Source organism: Centroberyx gerrardi, chromosome 4 (genome assembly GCF_048128805.1).
Source record: "Centroberyx gerrardi isolate f3 chromosome 4, fCenGer3.hap1.cur.20231027, whole genome shotgun sequence".
NCBI lineage: Eukaryota > Metazoa > Chordata > Actinopteri > Beryciformes > Berycidae > Centroberyx > Centroberyx gerrardi.
In genome coordinates, this window is record NC_136000.1 from 8,963,027 (window position 1) to 8,985,700 (window position 22,674).

A 22,674-nucleotide genomic window follows, 5' to 3' on the forward strand; every position below is an offset into this window, starting at 1 on the left:
TTTCAATTCCTCTTTAGTTTTAGTTATTTTTTTATTTTTTATTTTTTTTTAAGTAGCTCAGAAGAGCAGAATTTTTAGTACGGGATTTTTAGTCCAGAGGGCATCAGCAGCCTCACTAAAGCTGCGTACAGACAAGTTTAATGTTATGTTCAAAACGGGATGATACAAACTTTTTTTTTTGTCACTCTCATCTACACACACGCACAAATCTAAACTGTAAAAGCCACTGAAGCAGTTTTTACGCAGCCAACCGAAGAGTCCAATATCCAGGCAAAAGATTCACGTTTTAGTTTTGATGGTTTATCCCAGAAAACATTTTTTTTTTCAACTGTCTCAATGAGGGATAACTGCTTTTATCTGGATTCACCTTATCAGTGTACTTCATGAGCAGAATACTCCTTAATACAGTCAGTATATTGTGTAATCATTTCCTGATCTTACACTGTACGTCACTATACCAAGCAACTGCAAAGTTACTGGAAGTTATTGCCACGCCTCCCAACTTTCTCTACTTATCTGCCTGGCCCACACTCGATACACTAACATCACTCCACTTGTGACTGAAGATTATCGTTTTTCGCCTTATTTCTGGTCCCGAAGCCGAGATGAAGCTTACAGCACTTCAACCGTCAGCGTTTGTTCCAGTAAAAGAGAATAAGTGTGATGTCCTCGTTGAGACCGGCAGTCCCGCGGTGGTCCAGCACACCACCGTGAGGATCGACCGCACCGAGCCGCTGCCCCGGGACCACATCGTCTGGTCCCTCTGCTCCCTCCTGTACGGAAACCCCTTCTGCCTCGGGTTGGCGGCGCTCTGCTACTCAGTCAAGGTAAATTGTTTATCAGTTTTCATATGAGGACAGAAAACTTCATGTAGCCTATATGGTCTATTTGTTACGGAAGCGTAATGCATTCACTTGAGAAAAAAAAAATTGCCCTGTTTTTCTGAATTAAGGAGATAATTATCTCAGAATTCTGAGAAAAGTTTTCATGGAAAAAAATAATTCTGCTCTGTTTTTCTGAGATAATTATCTCGTTAATTCAGAAAAACAGCAGATTTTTTTTTTTTTTTTTAAATGCTCTGTTTTTCTGAATTAACGAGATAATTATCTCAGAAAAACAGCAGATTTTTTATTTTTTTTTATTTTAATTATCTTGTTCATTTAGAAAAACAGAGCAGAATTTTTTTTTCCCATGAAAACTTTTCTCAGAATTCTGAGATAATTATCTCCTTAATTCAGAAAAACAGAGCATTTAAAAAAAAATAAAAAATTCTGCTCTGTTTTTCTGAGATAATTATCTCGTTAATTCAGAAAAACAGGGCAAAAAATTTGTTCTCAAGTGAATGCATTATGCTTCCGTAATTTGTTCTTTTGTTTGTTTGTTTTCTTTTTTTTCCCCGACCGCCGAGCGGGGCTGGCCAATAGTGCCTCGTCTTGACTGACTGTGATGGAAAAAGTAGTAAAAACTTGTATTAGGTGTATTATTTTTATTCTATTATTATTTTGTTTCTTATAATGCGTGTTTGAGAACCAGCATTTTTTTTTAACCAAAGAAAAGAGAGACGAGAGAGCGTTTTCTGGGATAAACCATCAAAACTAAAAACTGTGAATCTTTTGCCTGGACATTGGACTCTTTGGTTGGCAGCGTAAAACCTGCTTCAGTGGCGTTGGATTTGTGTGTGTGTGTGTGTGTGTGTGTGTGTGTGTGTGTGCGTGTAGCTGAGAATGACAAATAGCCCAACACTTTGGCTATTATGGTTATCCCAATAGCCAAAATGTTGGGCTATTTGCATCCCAAACCCTAATAATCCTGGTCCTCGGACTCCACCTTAATCAATGTATGCTGTTGTGTTTCCAGGCTAGAGACAGGAAGCTACTAGGAGACCTGGAGGGCGCCAGAAAGCAGGGCTCCACCGCCCTCTGCCTCAACATCTTCGCCCTGGTCCTGGTGGTCACCATGATCATTCTTTTCTTCGTCATGCTCTACTTGCAGGATATCCTGTTTTATTGACCTGCCTCTTGCTGTAACATGCCACGCTGCTGTTTATACTTCACACTGCTTTTTTGTGGGGTTTTTTGTACATACTGTCCTTCAACACAACAATATTATGTTTTTAATTGGTGTTACAAAAATCTTCATTGCAAATCAATTTAATATATTTGTTTGTAGTTTGTAATTGAATCCAGATGTCCTGTAAGACTGCTTGACATGCTGAATTCTGTGTGAAAAGGAGGAGCATTCAGTTTAATTGTGCAATAAATGTCTTCTTCCTAACCCTCTGTGTCTCTGATACTTTTAAGGGTAACAGCATGTAGTGTGATTACAGACAGGGGCATAATTTTGCACATCTTGAATTTATATTTTATCCTGATTGTAGATAATGCTAACACTAGTGCAAAATTATAGTCTGATTACAATTTCAATCATCAGTAATCTGTAACAGATAATGTTTTGAAAGAACCTCTCCAACTGAGGTGAAAACATAAAGGTAGACTCAACAGTGAAAAAAACTCCTGCACTCTGCTACTTGCAATGCAACAATTTGTTTTTAAATTCAGATAAATTGTGGCATGAGTGGACAATGCTCAAACAACCTGCTGCACAAACACATCACAAAGGTAAGCGACGCCTCAAAGGATCTGAACTTTGTTTATGAAGAGTTAAGGCACATCGACATTCCCGACCATGACACACGTCGCAGAGTAGACACTTGTGAAGCAGTAACAAAGACGATCATCGAGACTGCAAGAGGTCATCTAGACACAAGAAAGGGTGAAGGTCAAAGGAATGAAGAACAAGACGGGAAAGAGACAGCGTCTGTAATCAAGTCTGCAGCCTCTGAAAAAATAAGCATCAACTCTCACCGCACCAAGTTCTCCGCTCATTCTCGAAGCAACTCAGGAGCCACATCCAGACATTCAAGCCTGTCTTCTGCCAACAGACAAGACGCTGCTGCTGAAGTTGCTGCCAATGAAGCCACCTTAGAAGTACTGCTAGAGCAAGAACGTCATATTGAAGAACTTCAAAGACTCGAAGCTGAAGCTGCCCATTTACGAGCCAAACAAGAGGCCGAAAATGCGGAGAGACAAAGGGCGCTAGAAGCCAAGCGCAGACAACTAGAGCGACTGGAGACGATTAAGAAGCTAAAGGCTGCCAAGGCGCGACAGCAAGTATATGATCAGTGTGAGTGAGAGTGAATGCTCAGACAAAGAAATAAACAAGCTGCTCCATCGACGTGTCTCCCTGAAGGAGGAAGAGGAAGTCAAGCATGAAAGTAGCCCGTTGCAGCACCACTCTCCACCACAAGCTGTGACACATCCAAAGCAAGAAGACAGCACAGCAGCTCTTGTTAGAGCGTTCGCAGAGTCCATCAGCGCGAGTCGTCTTCCTGTACCTGAACCAACAACGTTCAATGGCGACCCACTCAGATTCAACGACTGGAAAGTTTCCTTTCAGACACTAATTGACAGAAAAAACATACCAGCTGAAGAAAAGATATATTATCTGCGAAAGCACGTGGGTGGACCCGCCAAGAAGGCCATAGAGAGCTACTTCCTGCTAGGCACAGAGTTAGCCTATCGTGCAGCGTGGACTATCCTAGAAGAGAGATATGGCAATCCATTCCTCATCGCCAAGGCCTTCAGAGACAAGCTCGATGCATGGCCCAAGATAAGCTCCAAAGGCAGTGCGGAACTTCAGGAATTCGCCGACTTCCTTCGCAGCTGTGAGGCTGCCATGTCTCAGATAGGAGGTCTTGAAGTACTCAACGACTGCAACGAGAACCAGAAAATGCTTGCTAAACTTCCAGACTGGCTGACCTCAAGATGGAATAGGAAAGTCATAGAAGTGGAAGAACAAAGTCACACGTTCCCAAGCTTCAGCCAGTTCGTCAAGTTTCTCACACGTGAAGCCAAAATCGCTTGCAACCCAATAACATCTCTCCACGCTCTAAAACCAAGTGAAAGCGAAAGGATCAAGGTTTCAAAGAACAGAGGTCCTGGAGCAAAGGTACTGGCAACCAACTCAGACGAGAAAGCTGTCGCTATAAGCTGTGTCTTCTGTGAGAAGGCAGGTCACAGTCTACACAAGTGTCGTAAATTTATGGATGAGACGATCTCTGAGCGAGTCAAGTTTGTTCAAGAGAAGAAATTGTGCTTCGGCTGTCTGAAGTCTGGCCATCGCTCAAAGGACTGTGAAAACAGAAAGATCTGTGATACGTGTGAGAAAGGACATCCGACTTGGCTCCACGATAATCGCACCAAGGAAGAAAGGATGTCAACAAGGCCTGATGGAGCGAGGCACAGTGACAAGTCAAGGGAAAGGAAGATGGAGCACCCACAAGATAAAGCAGCAAGAACATCACGTGAGGCAACATCAAATAGAGTCGTCCAGAATATCAAAGACACTCATACGTCCACAATCATTCCAGTGTGGGTGTCAGCCACAAGTGAGCCAGCTTGTGAAGTTCTTGTGTATGCACTCCTTGATACACAGAGTGACACAACCTTTATCCTTGAAGAAACAGTAAAGGTTCTCCACACAAAGAACGAACCAGTTCAGCTAAAGCTCTCCACAATGGCTTCAAGAAACACAGTCGTGTCCTGCCGGAAACTGACTGGTCTACAAGTGAGAGGATTCTACTCAGACAGGTGTTGGGCTAGGCCATGTGGTCAAACAAAGGAACGGCCTACATGTAAGATTAAAAGCCTAAAACCGGCCTAGCAAGGGAATCAAAAACCTGAACTCTAGCCCACCCGCTGGGCTGGGACCTTAAACAAAGGAAAGCAGCGCCAAAATTCCAACAGGCCCTGAAGTTCACACCTAGGTGCAAACTGGCTGAAACCCAACCTCTGGCCTCTCATTGGCCGAGACTCGGGCGAACCCCGGGATGTCCCCATGACGTCACCAAGAGTATAAATTCCAGAGATACCTTTCCTCATCGCCCCTTATTGCGACCCCGTTGCTAAACAAGGTGGTACCTGAAACGTTCGAACTGTTCTTTTGTTTAGCCGAGGCGCAGTCTTCAACTCGCGGGACGAGACCAGACTGTTTAGTGTTAGCTATAACACTGTTGGATCCAGAAGGATTAGACTAGTTGTTCGAGTATCCGACATTCTAATTCCTTACACGCACTGCCGTGTGTAGCAGACCTGCAGAAGTGGACTGGAAGAGAATACAGCTAAGGACACTCCTTCCCTCCAAGAAAACAACGTAAGGATACGTTTCTTCAACCAAGTCGACTCCTGGCTGACATCTTCGCTGCCTACGAGGAAAGCCAGCTGGCCGTTGTTCCGTGCAGGGAGAGATAACGGTCCCGCAGATTCGCCTAGGAAAACCCCTCGGATCAATAAGACGGACTCAACCACACACCAATCACTCGAGAGTGATTTCCAAGTAAGAGGCTTTGGTTCTGGGCAGAGACTAGAATAGGTGTGTTAAATAAGCTTACTGATCAGAAGCTGTATTTGTGCGTATTGGGAAGCGCATCGGACCGCCGCGTTCATATTATGCTGTATGAATAATACCTCAATCATTATGCTTGCTGCTTAATTTGATTGTGTTAATGTAAAGCTGATTTGTGTTCAATTGCATGCCGCTGAGCTTGCATCCATGTTAGTAGCCACCGTATAGAGCCAATATACTGCATTTTACCAGTTCAAAGACCAGTAACCCGGCGTACTATTTCCAAGTCGTACCCCGAGTTCCTGTGTGGTAAAAGGCTATTGTTGTGTCTCTAGACGGCGAGTAGAATCTCTAGGTTTACCCTGAGTGCTTCTCCTTTATTCTCCCTCTCTCTCTCTCTCTTACTAACCCACACACATACACACACCCACATCTCATTACACATTCATTGCTACCTAAGAATTAGATGGTGTTGGTTTAGCTGCCTAACTCCAACTCCATCTTGGTTCCAAAGCCCTTTTTGTTCAAACTGCGCGGTCACAGCCGCCATCTTGAACTCTCGCGAGACGTCCCACTCACGTGGTCACGTCCGCCATCTTGCCCTCTCTCTCTCTCTCTCTCTCTCTCTCTCTCATCTCTCTCTCTCTCACACACACACGCGCACGCATCCATACGTGCCATATGCTGTTTGTGCCTTTATGCTTGCTAGTTAGACCTATAGTTATAGTTGTATAATAGTTGTTGATTAACTGCAGTGTTATTGATTATTGATTGATATTGCTAAAGTTAAATAAACTCCATTATACTTTTAAAGAGAAGTTGTCTGTGATTCCTTGTGCATATGTGCTGCAATAACGGCTGGTTGTGAGGGCCTGTGTACGAATTCACCCTATACTCTTCACTCATAAATGTACAGTGGTACTTAACCACTGTCATTTGGGGTGAACAGCCATTTTGAGACTGTATTGAAGGCTCGGTTATTGGTCCCTGATTCCAGGGTGGTGCCCCGTTATTGACTCCCGTCAATAATTTTATGAATATTAATAATTTCACGATTATTAATTATTGATTGCTAATAACCAAACCTGCCTCTATCAAAGCCCAACACAGGATAATCCCTCTGCCAGTGACCTACTCAAGAGAATTCATCCCTGCAAACAGAGATCATATTCCCACACCAGAGACTGCAAAGGCATGGCCTCATCTTGAACACATCACAGATGAGATCGCTCCTCAGCAAAGCTGTGATGTTGGCCTGCTAATTGGCTACAACTGTCCTCAAGCTCTCGTCCCAAGACAAGTGGTGCCTGGTGAAAAAAATCAGCCCTTTGCACAGAGAACAGACTTGCGATTGGACGCGATTGGAGTAAGTCACCAGGTCATCGTGAAGCAAGTGATGCCAGGTCTTCAGTCCTCGTCAAACCTCACAAGCGAAGTGCACTATGTCTGTAGAACACAGATCAAGGAAGTAGTCTTACCTGCAGACGTCATCAAGGTGCTGGAATCTGACTTTGTCGAAAGAGCTTCAGAGGACGGCCACATTTCTCAAGAGGATCTCCGATTCCTGTCAAAGATGGAAAAAGGCATCAGGCTCAAGGACGATGGTCACTATGAAATGCCACTGCCATTCAAGAAAGAAAGGCCCAACTTACCAGATAACAAGGTATGCGCCATCCACCGTCTCAGATGCCTAGAAAGAAAGCTGAGAGAAACGAGCAATACCACAAAGACTACAAGACCTTCATGGACGAGACCATAACCCGCGGAGATGCAGAAAGGGTCCCAGAAAAGGACATCTGCAAAGCTTCAGCATGGTACATCCCACACCATGGGGTGTATCATCAAAGACCAAGCAATCCAGCTAGTGAAGGAAGCAAGAGAGCTCTGCAGCAGAGGCAAACTCCGGCTGCACAAGTTCATCTCCAACAGGAAGGAAGTCCTAGCCACAATTCCCAAAGAAGAATGTGCTGAAGCTACCAAAGACCTGGACGTGGCACTGGGTGAACTACACATGGAAAGAGCACTCGGTCTACAGTGGTGCGTGGCTTCTGATGAGTTCCAGTTCAGAGTGGTCGTCAAAGAAAATCCACTTACCCGAAGAGGAGTCTTGTCCACGGTCGCTTCAGTATACGATCCACTCGGATTTGTGGCACCCTTCATCCTGGTGGGAAAACAGATCCTGCAGCAGATGTGTCGTGACAAGCTCAGTTGGGATGACACCTTACCTGATGACCTTGGACCCCTGTGGGAATTTTGGCTCCAAGACCTGCAAAACCTGGCTGGTGTGAAGATCAAGATTTGCTACATTCCATCAAGCTTCAAGGTCCAGCGTTACAAGCTCCACCATTTCTCCGATGCCAGCGTGTCAGGCTATGGAGAGTGCTCGTACCTCAGAGCAGTCAGTGCATCAAGTGAAGTCCACTGCTCCTTAGTCATGGGAAAGTCAAGAGTCGCCCCCACTAAGGTTACAACCATACCAAGACTCGAGCTGTCAGCAGCAGTGGTAGCTGTCCGCACCAGTGATATGCTCAAGAAAGAACTGGAGATAAATTGCCTACAAGAATTCTTCTGGACCGATTCAAAGGTTGTCCTTGGATACATCAATAATGAAGCCAGAAGATTTCATGTGTTCGTAGCAAACCGTGTGGAACAAATCAAGCAAAGCACAAAGTCTGCGCAATGGAGGTATGTGGCTTCTGGAGAGAATCCAGCAGATCACACCTCAAGAGGTCTCATCACAGAGCAACTTGTAGCTTCTAACTGGTTCACAGGCCCAGACTTTCTTTGGCAGAAAGAGCTACCAAGTGGAGAAGTCAAGGTGGGAGAAATCGCAAGTAGTGACCCAGAGCTCAAGAAGGCCAAAGTTCATGACGCCCAAGCAAGGGAAGTAAGGTCGCTGTTAGATCGCCTACACAAGTTCTCCGACTGGTCAAGAATGGTGAAAGCTATCGCCAGACTCAAGCGTTGTGCAAAGGAAACCAAAGGCCTCAAGCCAAGGTCCTGTGAAGCCACCAGTTTAGAGGAAAGGAGGGAAGCAGAGCTGACCATAATCAAGACGGTTCAACAAGCAACCCTCTCTCAAGAAATGCAGTGCCTCCAGTGTCATAAGGAGACACAAATCAAAAACAAGGCCAACAAGTTGCACAAGTTAAGTCCATTCCTGGATGACCAAGGTATCCTCAGAGTCGGAGGTTGCTTAACTCATGCTGCCCTACATCCACATGTGAAGCATCCAGCTGTCCTCCCAAGAGACAGTCACGTGTCGGCATTACTCGTCAAGCACTATCATGAGAGAGTGCACCATCAAGGGCGAGGAATGTCCATGAATGAGCTCCGATCCAATGGCATATGGATCCTAGGATGCAGCAATGCAGTATCATCCCATATTTACAAGTGCACAACGTGCAGGAAGTTCAGAAGATGCACAGAACAACAAAGGATGGCAGACCTCCCGGAAGAGCGAATGGAAACAACCCCTCCATTCATTTACTGTGGAATAGACTGCTTCAGACCATTCTACGTCAAGGAAGGGAGAAAAGAGCTAAAGCGTTATGGACTGTTACTTACCTGCATGTGTTCCAGAGCAGTACACATTGAAATGCTCGATGACTTGACCACAGATGCCTTCATCAACGCTCTGCGTTCATTCATCGCCATTCATGGAACAGTCCGCCAGATAAGATGTGATCAAGGGACAAACTTCGTCGGTGCTAGGCGTGAGTTTGTTGAAGCATTGAAAGAGATGGATCAAGAAGAACTCAAAGAATTGGGATGTGAGTTCATCATGAACACCCCAGCTTCAAGTCATATGGGTGGCGTCTGGGAAAGACAAATTCGCACGGACTGCTCCTCTCTACGAACGTTCCTATACGAAGTCATGGCGGTTGTAAATAGCAGACCTCTGACCACTGATTATCTGAATGATTCATCCAGTCCAGAGCCCCTGACACCAAACCACATCCTGACCATGAAGTCCACGATCCTCTCCCCACCTCCTGGAAGGTTCATCAAGGAAGATCTTTACCTCCGCAAGAGATGGCGCCGAGTTCAACTCTTAGCCAACAACTTCTGGGCACGGTGGAAGAAGGAGTACCTCCTAAATCTCCAACACAGACAGAAGTGGATCAAGGACCGTAGAAACGCAAAGGTCAATGACGTCGTTCTTCTGCAAGGTGATGTTACACCACGAAACCAATGGAAATTGGCAAAGGTTATCGAAGTGTACCCAGGAAAGGATGGAAGAGTGAGAAGACTCAAGTTGCTTATCAGCGACTCAACCCTGGATGGAAAAGGAAAGCACATCTCCAAACCTGTTCACCTGGAGAGGCCCATCCAGAAGACAGTTACACTGTTGGAAGCAGACTGAAGATGCCAGTATCTATATACTCTCTCTCTCTTTCTCTCTGTCAGTCCATCGGTTGGTCCATCGTTAGATAGTTAGTATTTTAAATTAATGTTTTATATGCAGTATGTTTGTCTTTCTAAGTCGTTCTAAGAAATCACTTGTGATTTGGTGGGAATGTAACTGCCTCACATTGTTAGTTAAGTTTCTAGTTTGGCACCTTGCCTTTTTTTGGTTCCTACCTATAATACAGTAGTCCTAGAGGCGGAACTAATCTCTGTCGCTCCAGCATTCCTCACGCAATTAAAAATGAAACACCTTGCTAGCGAAGCGCCAAAACAAAGGAAGAATGGCATAAGAGCTTAATTATCAAGCATATATGCACACATATACAGTATTATACTAACATAGAAGAAAGAAGATAAGGACAAAGACGAAGCAAGCAAGATTTAGCCCCTCTTAGTAAGCAGCCTACGAGGTATGTTTGAGTTTAAGTTAATTTCTACACGGTTACATATGCTATGAATGTGTTAGCTAACATATGCTACCTGTTGTATAGCTGTAGAGGAATTAAGAATTGTGACTACAAGACATACATACATGCATTTCATTTATTGTCTTTTTTATTTTCTCTTTCAACCCAGTTTTCACGGGTTGGTTCGATATAGGAATAAAGCCCCGTTCTTTAACCATGACCTCGTGCATCGTGTCTATTACTGGAGGGAGCTACATAAATAAAAAAAAATAAAAGGATCGAAGGAAGTTGCATCATAAGTGAGTTACTGTCCCTTAATTCTGTCCCTCAAATCATTTTCCAAACCCCAATATATACTGATGGATATCGGCTCCTAAACTAGTTTGCACTGTGATTCCAGCACCATTATCAGTTGCCTTTCTGGGTCACTGGATGTCACATCATTTGAGCGTACTTGTATCTCTGTCAGACAAACAAACAGATCACAGGGACTCTTGCAAGTGGCCTCCCTTCTGTTCCCATTGTTACTCATTCTTGACCAAACTGGATGCTCTTTTTTTAAGCTTGCTGCTAGGTGGACAGCTTCTATATGTTGGTTTTGTAAGGAAGACCTTTTTCATTTTGCATGCTCATTCAGTTCATGCTCATTTTATTTACTTATATCTGTGGCAGTTACCTCTACTGGTCAATAAGTGGCGCTACCTCCATATGAATAAAATCATCTAACTTTAAAATCTTTAACTTTAACATTTGTATTGGCCAATACATGTTCAATTCATTTGCATTCTTGATTCTGTTGCTAACGTTAAATCATCAATTCATTCGGATCCGTGAAGTTAAATAAGTTATTGCTATGCTTTTGGAGGGGGGGTGGGGGGGGTATTATTATTGGTGTCAGTAGTTAAACGTATGGTTAAATGTATGTTTTCTAATCTATTAGGATGATAGGTTGCACCTGTGGGGAACTGATATTCTGCCGGAGTAGGGGGAGAGGATTGTTCCTCTCTGGTTCTTAGGACTGGAGAGGCGAGTCAGGGAGATGTGAGGAGCTCTCCGTAGCCCAGCCTGCCTGTATTGATGAGCTGTTCTATTAAAGTATATTTTTATAGTACGTCGTGGTCCTGAGTTTCTGTCTGAGAACAGGCGCCATAGACTGAAAGTAACACTGCCCTCTGCATTGTAGTGATGTACTATATAAGTGGCACTTTGTACAATTTAGTGCAAACAACGCAATATCACGTATACCACCATAACTGTATAGGTCTTGATGCCACTTCTCATGCAACTTTCAACAATGGGTAGTCAGTCAGTCAGTCAGTCAGTCAGTTAGCTACTTTCACTCTTCTAGGCCGGTCCCATGGGCCCGGCAAATAAAAGCACTAAGCTAGTTTTCACTTGTCCTGGATTTACTGTAACTTCTAGGAATGTGCCTATCGAAAAAAGTTCTAACAATGGGAAAGTTCAAGGGTCCCACCACTACTGAAAAGGAATAAGTGGACCCTGCAGGTGTTGGGGAAATGTTTTGGGTCCATGAAGTCTATGAAGAAAAAAACGGCAAATTTGATTTTTGGTTGGTTGGTTGCAACTCAACCTGACCTGATGATTTGCTGAGCATTAGCTAACATCTTGTGAGCCTCTTATGGATAAATCAGAGAATTGATACATTAAGAATAATTTTTGTTCCCTAAATATCTAGAATTATGTGTAAAACTACACTGATTGAACAAAATATTAGGGGCATCTTCCTGATATTGGGTTGCAGCCAGGGGAAGTGGCCAGAGCTGAAATTGCTTTATTTTTTGCTTTACTATTATTATTATTATTATTATTATTATGAAACAGAAAAAATAATAATCCTTTAGTGTCAGGGTTGGGACTGACAGTGGATTTTCTTCAAAATTCAATGGTCAATATTGAAGTTGGCAGAACAGCAGTGTTAAAATAAATTATTTCACCAGGATTTCCTGACTTGACAAGAAAAAAAATGAGGCCTCTGGTGTCTAATTCAGACCAATGCCATGTCTTACCCCAAAACAACAACGTAACTGACCATGGTTAAAGATACCAAGGTGTCTCTTTTAGCCTATAAGAACCACAAAGACCGACGGGAGGAAACAGCATTTTGAAATCAAATGTATCCATGTCCTATATTAATTTTTCATGTGACCTGATATAGATGTGAGTCTGTATGTTTGTAAACGTTCCCTATCCAATTGCCTGTCTGTATATAATTGGTCTGTTTATTAACATGCAATCTGTGAACGTCTTTCAGATGAGATGTATATTTAGTGCCTGTATCAATTAATTTTTATAATCAAAGCTTATGAGCAATTTCATTTGAATTAATTTTTAAACTGCTTTGTGTCTGGCAGGTTTGCATCTTCCTGGATCTTGTGTCCAGGCTCTGTGTGAAATTAAATTGAAATTTAACAGAGTCGAATGAGTCGAAACTTTTCCTTGAAAGTATCAAGAGACACAATGGGTTAGGAAAAAAAATAGTATTAGTAGCGCAAACTGAATGCTCCGCCTTTTCAGAAGAATTCAGCATGACGCACGGCCGGCCCCTCTTACTGGAAATCTGGATTCGCAACTCTGGTGAAGCAATCAAACTGGATTATAAACTATCATGGCAGATTTAATGTAAGGTCTGTGTGTTGCAATGACGATTTAACACCAATACAAAACAATATTGCTGTGTCAGCAAAAAAAAAAAGCTTACAAAATAGTTGTAAAAAAAATAAAAAAAAATGCCTGTGCATAATAAGAACACAGCATGAGAAAGATGAAATATTTTCAAGTAGCGGATGATGCTCCAGAGAGTTTGGGATTCTTCATTAGTTTTTATTTTTATGTAGTTTTTCAAATGTTTTTTCAATTCCTCTTTAGTTTTAGTTATTTTTTTTTAATTTATTTTTTTAAGTTGCTCAGAAGAGCAGAACCGGGATTTTTAGTCCAGAGGGCTTCAGCAGCCTCACTAAAGCTGCGTACAGACAAGTTTAATGTTATGTTCAAAACGGGATGATACAAACTTTTTTTTTTGTCACTCTCATCTACACACACGCACAAATCTAAACTGTAAAAGCCACTGAAGCAGTTTTTACGCAGCCAACCGAAGAGTCCAATATCCAGGCAAAAGATTCACGTTTTAGTTTTGATGGTTTATCCCAGAAAACATTTTTTTTTCAGCTGTCTCAATGAGGGATAACTGCTTTTATCTGGATTCACCTTATCAGTGTACTTCATGAGCAGAATACTCCTTAATACAGTCAGTATATTGTGTAATCATTTCCCGATTCATTCCCAGTACAATTTTACACTGTAAGTCACTATACCAAGGAACTGCAAAGTTAATACAAGACATGCACATTTACTGGAAGTTATTGCCACGCCTCCCAACTTTCTCTACTTAAGTAGAAACTAAGCGCCACACTCGATACACTAACATCACTCCAGTGAAGATCATCGTTTTTCGCCTTATTTCTGGTCCCGCAGCCGAGATGAAGCTTGCAGCACTTCAACCGTCAGCGTTTGTTCCAGTAAAAGAGAATAAGTGTGATGTCCTCCTCGTTGAGACCGGCAGTCCCGCGGTGGTCCAGCACACCACCGTGAGGATCGACCGCACCGAGCCGCTGCCCCGGGACCACATCGTCTGGTCCCTCTGCTCCCTCCTGTACGGAAACCCCTTCTGCCTCGGGTTGGCGGCGCTCTGCTACTCAGTCAAGGTAAGTTGTTTATCAGTTTTCATATGAGGACAGAAAACTTCATGTAGCCTATATGGTCTATTTGTTCTTTTGTTTGTTTGTTTTCTTTTTTTCCCCCGACCGCCGAGCGGGGCTGGCCAATAGTGCCTCGTCTTGACTGACTGTGGTGGAAAAAGTAGTAAAAACTTGTATTAGGTGTATTATTTTTATTCTATTATTATTTTGTTTCTTATAATGCGTGTTTGAGAACCAGCATTTTTTTTTAACCAAAGAAAAGAGAGACGAGAGAGCGTTTTCTGGGATAAACCATCAAAACTAAAAACTGTGAATATTTTGCCTGGACATTGGACTCTTTGGTTGGCAGCGTAAAACCTGCTTCAGTGGCGTTGGATTTGTGTGTGTGTGTGTGTGTGTGTGTGTGTGTGTGTGTGTGCGCGCGTGTAGCTGAGAATGACAAATAGCCCAACACTTTGGCTATTATGGTTATCCCCAATAGCCAAAATGTTGGGCTATTTGCATCCCAAACCCTAATAATCCTGGTCCTCGGACTCCACCTTAATCAATGTATGCTGTTGTGTTTCCAGGCTAGAGACAAGAAGCTACTAGGAGACCTGGAGGGCGCCAGAAAGCAGGGCTCCATCGCCCTCTGCCTCAACATCTTCGCCCTGGTCCTGGTGGTCACCATGATCATTCTTTTCTTCGTCTTCTATCCCGTGATCATGTTCTACTTGCAGGATATCCTGTTTTATTGACCTGCCTCTTGCTGTAACATGCCATGCTGCTGTTTATACTTCACACTACTTTTTTGTGGGTTTTTTTGTACATACTGTCCTTCAACACAACAGTATTATGTTTTTAATTGGTGTTACAAAAATCTTCATTGCAAATCAATTTGATATATTTGTTTGCAGTTTGTAATTGAATCCAGATGTCCTGTAAGACCAGGCCTGTGTCTCAGCTGTTTGTCATGCTGAATTCTGTTTAAAAGGAGGAGCATTCAGTTTAATTGTGCAATAAATGTCTTCTTCCTAACCCTCTGTGTCTCTGATACTTTTAAGGGTAACAGCATGTAGTGTGATTACAGACAGGGGCATCATTTTGCACATCTTGAATTTATATTTTATCCTGATTGTAGATAATGCTAACACTAGTGCAAAATTATAGTCTGATTACAATTTCAATCATCAGTAATCTGTAACAGATAATGTTTTGAAAGGACCTCTCCAACTGAGGTGAAAACATAAAGGTGAAACAGTGAAAAAAACTCCTGCGCTCTGCTACTTGCAATGCAACAATTTGTTTTTAAATTCAGATAAATAAAAAAAAGGATCGAAGGAAGTTGCATCGTAAGTGAGTTACTGTCCCTTAATTCTGTCCCTCAAATCATTTTCCAAACCCCAATATATACTAATGGATATCGGCTCCTAAACTAGTTTGCGCTGTGATTCCAGCACCATTATCAGTTGCCTTTCTGGGTCACTGGATGTCACATCATTTGAGCGTACTTGTATCTCTGTCAGACAAACAAACAGATCACAGGGACTCTTGCAAGTGGCCTCCCTTCTGTTCCCATTGTTACTCATTCTTGTCCAAACTGGATGCTCTTTTTTTTAAGCTTGCTGCTAGGTGGACAGCTTCTATATGTTGGTTTTGTAAGGAAGACCTTTTGGAGGAAAAATGTTCATAAACTTCCTTCATTTTGCATGCTCATTCAGTTCATGCTCATTTTATTTACTTATATCTGTGGCAGTTACCTCTACTGGTCAATAAGTGGCGCTACCTCCATATGAATAAAATCATGGATAGGTCAAAGCAGGTTGCCTTAGTTGGGTCTTCTTGATTTTTGTCTTATGTGTGTCGTCAGCTTTGCTTAAACACTGGGAATTATTGTAAATTGTGAATGTACAGTTGGGTTTGATACTCTCAGCTGTTGTTGTTCTATTGGTCAGCCTCACAGACAAAACAGGTGGTTGAAAAACAAGACTAGGTTGACCTAGTGCAAGCCGGGCCAGTGATGTCTCGCCTCCTCTTGGCTTCCGCACCCTAGTGTAATACGTGTTCTGTAGGTGGTTACTACAAATGAAGGACCCAAATGATCGTATCACTTGGTGGTACACTTGGTTTGTCCCTTCAGCCCTATCAGTTTGAGATCAGGCATCGATCAAGGGCATCTAACGTGGTGGCTGATTATTTATCTCATAGCTGACGGGGTGGGAAATATGCAGGGAAACCTTCACGGGCTTATAGCCCTGTTGGTATAGAGTAGGTGGGATGGACACAAGAACACACATACATATGCACCCACACTCATGCTCACCTAGACATGCTCGCGAATATGTGTTCAAACCCACCTAATATAGTCTGACCTAAATGAGATGTGGATATTAATGGGGAAGTGTAACTTTTTTTAACATTTGTATTGGCCAATACATGTTCAATTCATTTGCATTCTTGATTCTGTTGCTAACGTTAAATCATCAATTCATTCGGATCCGTGAAGTTAAATAAGTTATTGCTATGCTTTTTTTTTGGGGGGGGGGGTATTATTATTGGTGTCAGTAGTTAAAGGTATGGTTAAATGTATGTTTTCTAATCTCTTATTAGGATAATAGGTTGCACCTGTGGGGAACTGATATTCTGCCAGAGTAGGGGGAGAGGGTTGTTCCTCTCTGGTTCTTAGGACTGGAGAGGCGAGTCAGGGAGATGTGAGGAGCTCTCCGTAGCCCAGCCCGCCTGTATTGATGAGCTGTTCTATTAAAGTATATTTTTATAGTACGTCGTGGTCCTGAGTTAGTTACTTTCACTCTTCTAGGCCGGTCCCATGGGCCCGGCAAATAAAAGCACTAAGCTAGTTTTCACTTGTCCTGGATTTACTGTAACTTCTAGGAATGTGCCTATCGAAAAAAGTTCTAACAATGGGAAAGTTCAAGGGTCCCACCACTACTGAAAAGGAATAAGTGGACCCTGCAGGTGTTGGGGAAATGTTTTGGGTCCATGAAGTCTATGAAGAAAAAAACGGCAAATTTGATTTTTGATTGGTTGGTTGCAACTCAACCTGACCTGATGATTTGCTGAGCATTAGCTAACATCTTGTGAGCCTCTTATGGATAAATCAGAGAATCGATACATTAAGAATAATTTTTGTTCCCTAAATATCTAGAATTATGTGTAAAACTACACTGATTGAACAAAATATTAGGGGCATCTTCCTGATATTGGGTTGCAGCCAGGGGAAGTGGCCAGAGCTGAAATTGCTTTATTTTTTGCTTTACTATTATTATTATTATTATTATTATTATGAAACAGAAAAAATAATAATCCTTTAGTGTCAGGGTTGGGACTGACAGTGGATTTTCTTCAAAATTCAATGGTCAATATTGAAGTTGGCAGAGCAGCAGTGTTAAAATAAATTATTTCACCAGGATTTCCTGACTTGACAAGAAAAAAAATGAGGCCTCTGGTGTCTAATTCAGACCTATGCCATGTCTTACCCCAAAACATGTCAATTTTGAGGCCTTGAATTCACCACACAACCTTGAGAGTCAATGAAAAGTTTTTGATTTGATGATTTGGAAATTCGGTGTGCATTTTGAATCCAGTGCATTAAAGGTCCCTGCGAGGGACCAAGCAAGCAGGCAAAGGGGTCGCAGGTATAATTTTCAAAAAACTATGGTATTTAATTTGGTATGCAATTTAAAAATGGAAAACCCTCCATAAGGTTCCCTCTCATGTGCCTTTGTCTGCTTTCCTTGGCACAAAACTGAAAGTGAAGTAATGTTTGGAGAGAAGCCTGGGCATGGCAGACTTATCTGAGTGTAACTGACCAAGGTTAAAGATACCAAGATGTCTCTTTTAGCCTAGGAAGAACCACAAAGACAGACGGGAGGAAACAGCATTTTGAAATCAAATGTATCCATGTCCTATATTAATTTTTCATGTAACCTGATATAGATGTGAGTCTGTATGTTTGTAAACTTCCCCTATCCAATTGCCTGTCTGTATATAATTGGTCTGTTTATTAACATGCAGTCTGTGAACTTCTTTCAGATGAGATGTATATTTAGTGCCTGTATCAATTAATTTTATAATCAAAGCTTATGAGCAATTTCATTTGTCTTAATTTTTAAACTGCTTTGTGTCTGGCAGGTTTGCATCTTCCTGGATCTTGTGTCCAGGCTCTGTGTGAAATTAAATTGAAATTTAACAGAGTCGAATGAGTAAAAATATTTTCCTTGAAAGTATCAAAGAAGGAAAAATATAGTATTTATTCATAGTATTCTGTTACACCACCACACGGCCATCTAGGTAGGAAAATAACAAAATAGTGATTGTAATCAAATGGCAGCCAACGAGCTGTGGTTATGGTAAAGCACCATATTGGTAGGAAATACATGTGATAGCACAAACTGAATGCTCCTTTTCAAAATAATTCAGCATGACTAACTGCTGACACAGGCCTCGCTTACCAGAAATCTGTGGATCTGTGCTACTCACAGATCTATGCTGTATGCAGCTGTCATTCCAGTCGTTGTGCTTTCCTTCATCCCTCCTCCACCCATCACCACCAATGTCCAGGCTCCAGAGGAACTCCCCAGGGGGACATCCTAATTCCTACGCCAAAGTTTCCATCATGTTTCGCTTCTGAATAAAGTTTTTCATTTGAGCATTCAACCTAGTCTCTCTTGATTGAAATGAGTGTTGAGCTATTTGTCACTCTTAGTGACACACACACAAAAATCAAAATTGCAAAATCATCAAAAGTTTGCCACTGAAACAGGTTTTACTCTCAGGATTTGCTCTCCGCTGGTTTGAGTCCTACCTCTCAGGGAGATCCTTTAGAGCGGACATGGGCAAAATACGGCCCCAGGGCCGGAACCGGCCCGTGGACCATCTCAATCCGGCCCGCAACGTCCTCAAAGGAAAACAAAACGACCCCCAAAAAATCAATAAAAGGCAGCATTATGTTAATAAATCTCGAGGCGAACTACAATGAGTCTGTACTGCTATTTAACTTGATTCCAACAGAGGGCGCTGTCTACATTTAGATTGGACTAACACTAAAGGCCTCAAGTTGACTCTTGCTCACCTCAAGTGACAGGTTAGTAACGTTAGCGGTTGTGATGACAGAATCAGAGTTAGGATGAATGCTTCAAAAAAGAGAAAAGTTGACTCTGAATGTCGCGTTTTTAACCAAGAGTGGACATCTAAATATTTCGTCACAAGTGTCGGTTCAAAGGCAGTATGTTTGATATGCCAAGAGAGTATCGTGGTGTTCAAGGAATACAACATCAAGAGACATTTTTCGACCAAGCATGCTAACTATGCCACAAACTTGTTATCGCGGGAAAGAAGAAAAAGCCCTGAAATTGCCTTCCCATTTAATTGCCAGGCAGAATATTTTTACAAAGCAGTCGACCATCCAAGAATCGGCAACGAAAGTTAGCTACATGCTGTCACACAAGCTCGCGAAACAGAGCAAGCCTTTCTCTGATGGTGAATTTTTGAAAGACTGTATGGTAGAGGTGATGGTAATATTTATCATTAGAGTACATACCTGCATCAATGAATGAAGAAAAAATTAATATTCACAGACACTAATTATGAACAAATACATGGTCATATTCATGAATATATACATTAATTAACTTTACTCAAATCTGTCACTTGCCGTGACTCTAGTTTTCCTTGTGTTTCTCGTTGTTCCCTGCCCCCTGTGTGTCTCCGCCTCCCTGGTTTGTCTTTCTGTGTTTGTCTGTGTCTGTCGTGTGTGGCGTGGGCGTGGCTCCCTCTCCTTCCCAGCTCCTGGGCTCCTGAGTTGCCGACACACCTGAACCTCATCACTCATCACCTCCTGTATATCAACCCCGGCGTACCTACCAGTGGTCGCCAGATTGTTCCACCAACTCCGTGGTAGACACACTCTCGGTCGCTCTGCACTTTTATGTCTGGACTTACCTTGTGTACCAAGTTCTGTTCATGTTGATCGTGTCTCTCCTGTGCCCAGGATTTCCTCCATGAGTCTCTCCACCTGCCCACGCCACATCTGCCAGCCACCCAGCTTTCCTGTCTGTCCGCCAGCTCGTTACACACCAACCCGAGTTCCAGCCAGCCGTCTCGCTCGCCGGCTAACCCGCCAGCTCGTCAGCTCACCGGCCAGCCCAGCTCCGATCATCTTCCCTACCCTGGCTGCCTGCCTTCATCTCACCACTTCTAATTCCAACCTCCAATAAACCTCTTTTCCTTTTACACTTTGTCCGTGTCTGCATTTGGGTCCAAGAAGACAACCATTCCTAACAAAATCACTTTCTGTTCTGTTATTACTTGTGTAACTGTGTGAGACTGTTTTTACTTGTGTAGCTAACTCAAACTTTAATACCATTGCAGTACATACCTGCATCACTGAATGAAGAAAAGATTAGGCTAATATTTACTATTTATGAACAAACACATTGTCTTATACATGAATACATTAATTCATTTTCTGTTCTGTTTTACTTGTGTAACTGTAACCTATGAGAATGAATTATAACTGTGAAATATTTATAAATGACACTGTGTGTCATGAAAAGCATTGCCTACCCATGTAATTTAGCCTAATGGGAACAATTGAGACGGTCACCTCTCTTTGCAAGACCATCAAAGTCTGGCATCTGATGTTGAAATACGCAGCACAGAGGACAGATGTTTATCCGTCAGCCGTGATCTGTAACGTGACTTGTTGTAGTTCATCACAGAAAAAGTTTGTTCGCACACATAAGTGGAGCCAAACAAAACAAGCATCCTCTGTGCGTGCCTACGCAGGTACGGAAACTGTTTCCTTCAGTGAGCCGGAGAAGTTGTCCAGTGTGGATGTAGTGAACTTTTGTTTGAGAGCAGGGTCGCGCTGGATGTCAATCAGTTCTAGTTGCACATCCGAGGGCGCTTTCTCGCTGTCGAATGAAAGGGGAGAGGACACCAGCTCCAGTTCTCGTTCAATCTTAGCAAAGTCACACACCCAATCCGGGTCTTGCAACTCTGCAAACTCGTCAGCTTTACCGACAGTCCCCAGAAACGTCCCTATCTCTCCTCTCAACTCCCACACACGGCGAAACACCTTCCCCAGGCTCAGCCAGCGAACATTCGAGTGGTACAGCACGTCTGTGTGTTCTGTCTCACTTTCCTCCAGTAGCTGGATGAACTGGCAATGGTTAAGCCCTCGGGCCTGGATAAAGTTAACGACTTTCACCACCGTTTTAGTGACATGATCAAGTTGCAACACAGATTCACACAGGGATTCCTGGTGAATGATGCAGTGTAGGAAGATCAAATCTGAGTTGGGGTTGTCCTCTCTTACCTGGTCCTGTATCCTCCATCCGACGTTCTTCCCGGTGAGGTTCGGAGTGGTCACGTTCAGCAATTTAGTCCATGGCAGGTTCAGTCTCTCCAAACGTCCTGACACCCTATTGTAGAGGTCCGATCCCCTTGTTGTCCCCCTCATCGACTCCATGGCAAGAAATTCCTCCACTATTTCAAACCTGTCGTTGATCCCTCGAATGAAAATAAGTAGCTGGGCGGTATCTTTGATATCCGTGCTCTCATCCAGTGCGATGGAAAAATATGTGAATTCAGCTGCCCTTTTTGACAATTCAGCAGACAACTCTTCATCAATTACTTCCAGACGCCGAGTGACTGTGCGACGAGACAGACTGACGTTTTCGAACTGAGCTTTGTTGTCAGGGCACAGTATGCTAGCCGCCTCTACCATACAGTCTTTCAAAAATTCACCATCAGAGAAAGGCTTGCTCTGTTTCGCGAGCTTGTGTGACAGCATGTAGCTAACTTTCGTTGTCGATTCTTGGATGGTCGACTGCTTTGTAAAAATATTCTGCCTGGCAATTAAGTGGGAAGACAATTTCAGGGCTTTTTCTTCTTTCCCGCGATAACAAGTTTGTGGCATAGTTAGCATGCTTGGTCGAAAAATGTCTCTTGATGTTGTATTCCTTGAACACCACGATACTCTCTTGGCATATCAAACATACTGCCTTTGAACCGACACTTGTGACGAAATATTTAGATGTCCACTCTTGGTTAAAAACGTGACATTCAGAGTCAACTTTTCTCTTTTTTGAAGCATTCATCCTAACTCTGATTCTGTCATCACAACCGCTAACGTTACTAACCTGTCACTTGAGGTGAGCAAGAGTCAACTTGAGGCCTTAAGTGTTAGTCCAATCTAAATGTAGACAGCGCCCTCTGTTGGAATCGAGTTAAATAGCAGTACAGACTCATTGTAGTTCGCCTCGAGATTTATTAACATAATGCTGCCTTTTATTGATTTTTTGGGGGTCGTTTTGTTTTCCTTTGAGGACGTTGCGGGCCGGATTGAGATGGTCCACGGGCCGGTTCCGGCCCTGGGGCCGTATTCTGCCCATGTCTGCTAAAGACCCAGCTCTTTAGTGAACACCTTTTCACCTGATGGACTGTGTAACCAAAAAAAAAAAAAAAAACCTCTTTATCTGCCTCTATGCACTCTATGCACTCTATGCATTGCCTCAATGCACTGCCTCGTAGCACCTATGTCCTGTTGGACCAGAACTTAGCTTTATGGCACTTACTCTCATTGTTCTCTCCTGACTAGAACCTTGCTTGTGTTGTATTCAAATCTCATGTGTACGTCGCTTTGGATAAAAGCGTCTGCCAAATGGGAAATTGTAATTGTAATTGTAATTTATGCATCAGTGTAGGCTACTTCATGAACAGAAGTCTCCCTAATA

General features: G+C 42.8%; 2 protein-coding genes across 2 annotated transcripts; both read left to right on the forward strand.

Annotated features, from left to right (window-relative positions):
* Nucleotides 1-539: 539 nt before the first annotated feature.
* On the forward strand, nt 540-2,274 carry LOC139912908 (dispanin subfamily A member 2b-like). Its single transcript, XM_071900832.2, has 2 exons — nt 540-827; nt 1,858-2,274. Exons 1-2 carry the CDS (start codon nt 606-608, stop codon nt 2,008-2,010), a joined length of 375 nt encoding a protein of 124 aa, XP_071756933.2. The 5' UTR covers nt 540-605; the 3' UTR covers nt 2,011-2,274.
* Nucleotides 2,275-13,673: 11,399 nt separating this feature from the next.
* On the forward strand, nt 13,674-15,692 carry LOC139912907 (dispanin subfamily A member 2b-like). Its single transcript, XM_071900830.2, has 2 exons — nt 13,674-13,942; nt 14,506-15,692. Exons 1-2 carry the CDS (start codon nt 13,718-13,720, stop codon nt 14,671-14,673), a joined length of 393 nt encoding a protein of 130 aa, XP_071756931.1. The 5' UTR covers nt 13,674-13,717; the 3' UTR covers nt 14,674-15,692.
* Nucleotides 15,693-22,674: the final 6,982 nt, after the last annotated feature.

What these genes read in the sequence shown, in the direction of transcription:
- LOC139912908 (XM_071900832.2), top strand. Translation starts at nt 606, where the DNA reads ATGAAGCTTACAGCACTTCAACCGTCAGCGTTTGTTCCAGTAAAAGAG. An exon ending in CGCTCTGCTACTCAGTCAAG is followed by an intron (nt 828 to 1,857) that starts GTAAATTGTTTA and finishes TTGTGTTTCCAG; the next exon opens with GCTAGAGACAGGAAGCTACT.
- LOC139912907 (XM_071900830.2), top strand. Translation starts at nt 13,718, where the DNA reads ATGAAGCTTGCAGCACTTCAACCGTCAGCGTTTGTTCCAGTAAAAGAG. An exon ending in CGCTCTGCTACTCAGTCAAG is followed by an intron (nt 13,943 to 14,505) that starts GTAAGTTGTTTA and finishes TTGTGTTTCCAG; the next exon opens with GCTAGAGACAAGAAGCTACT.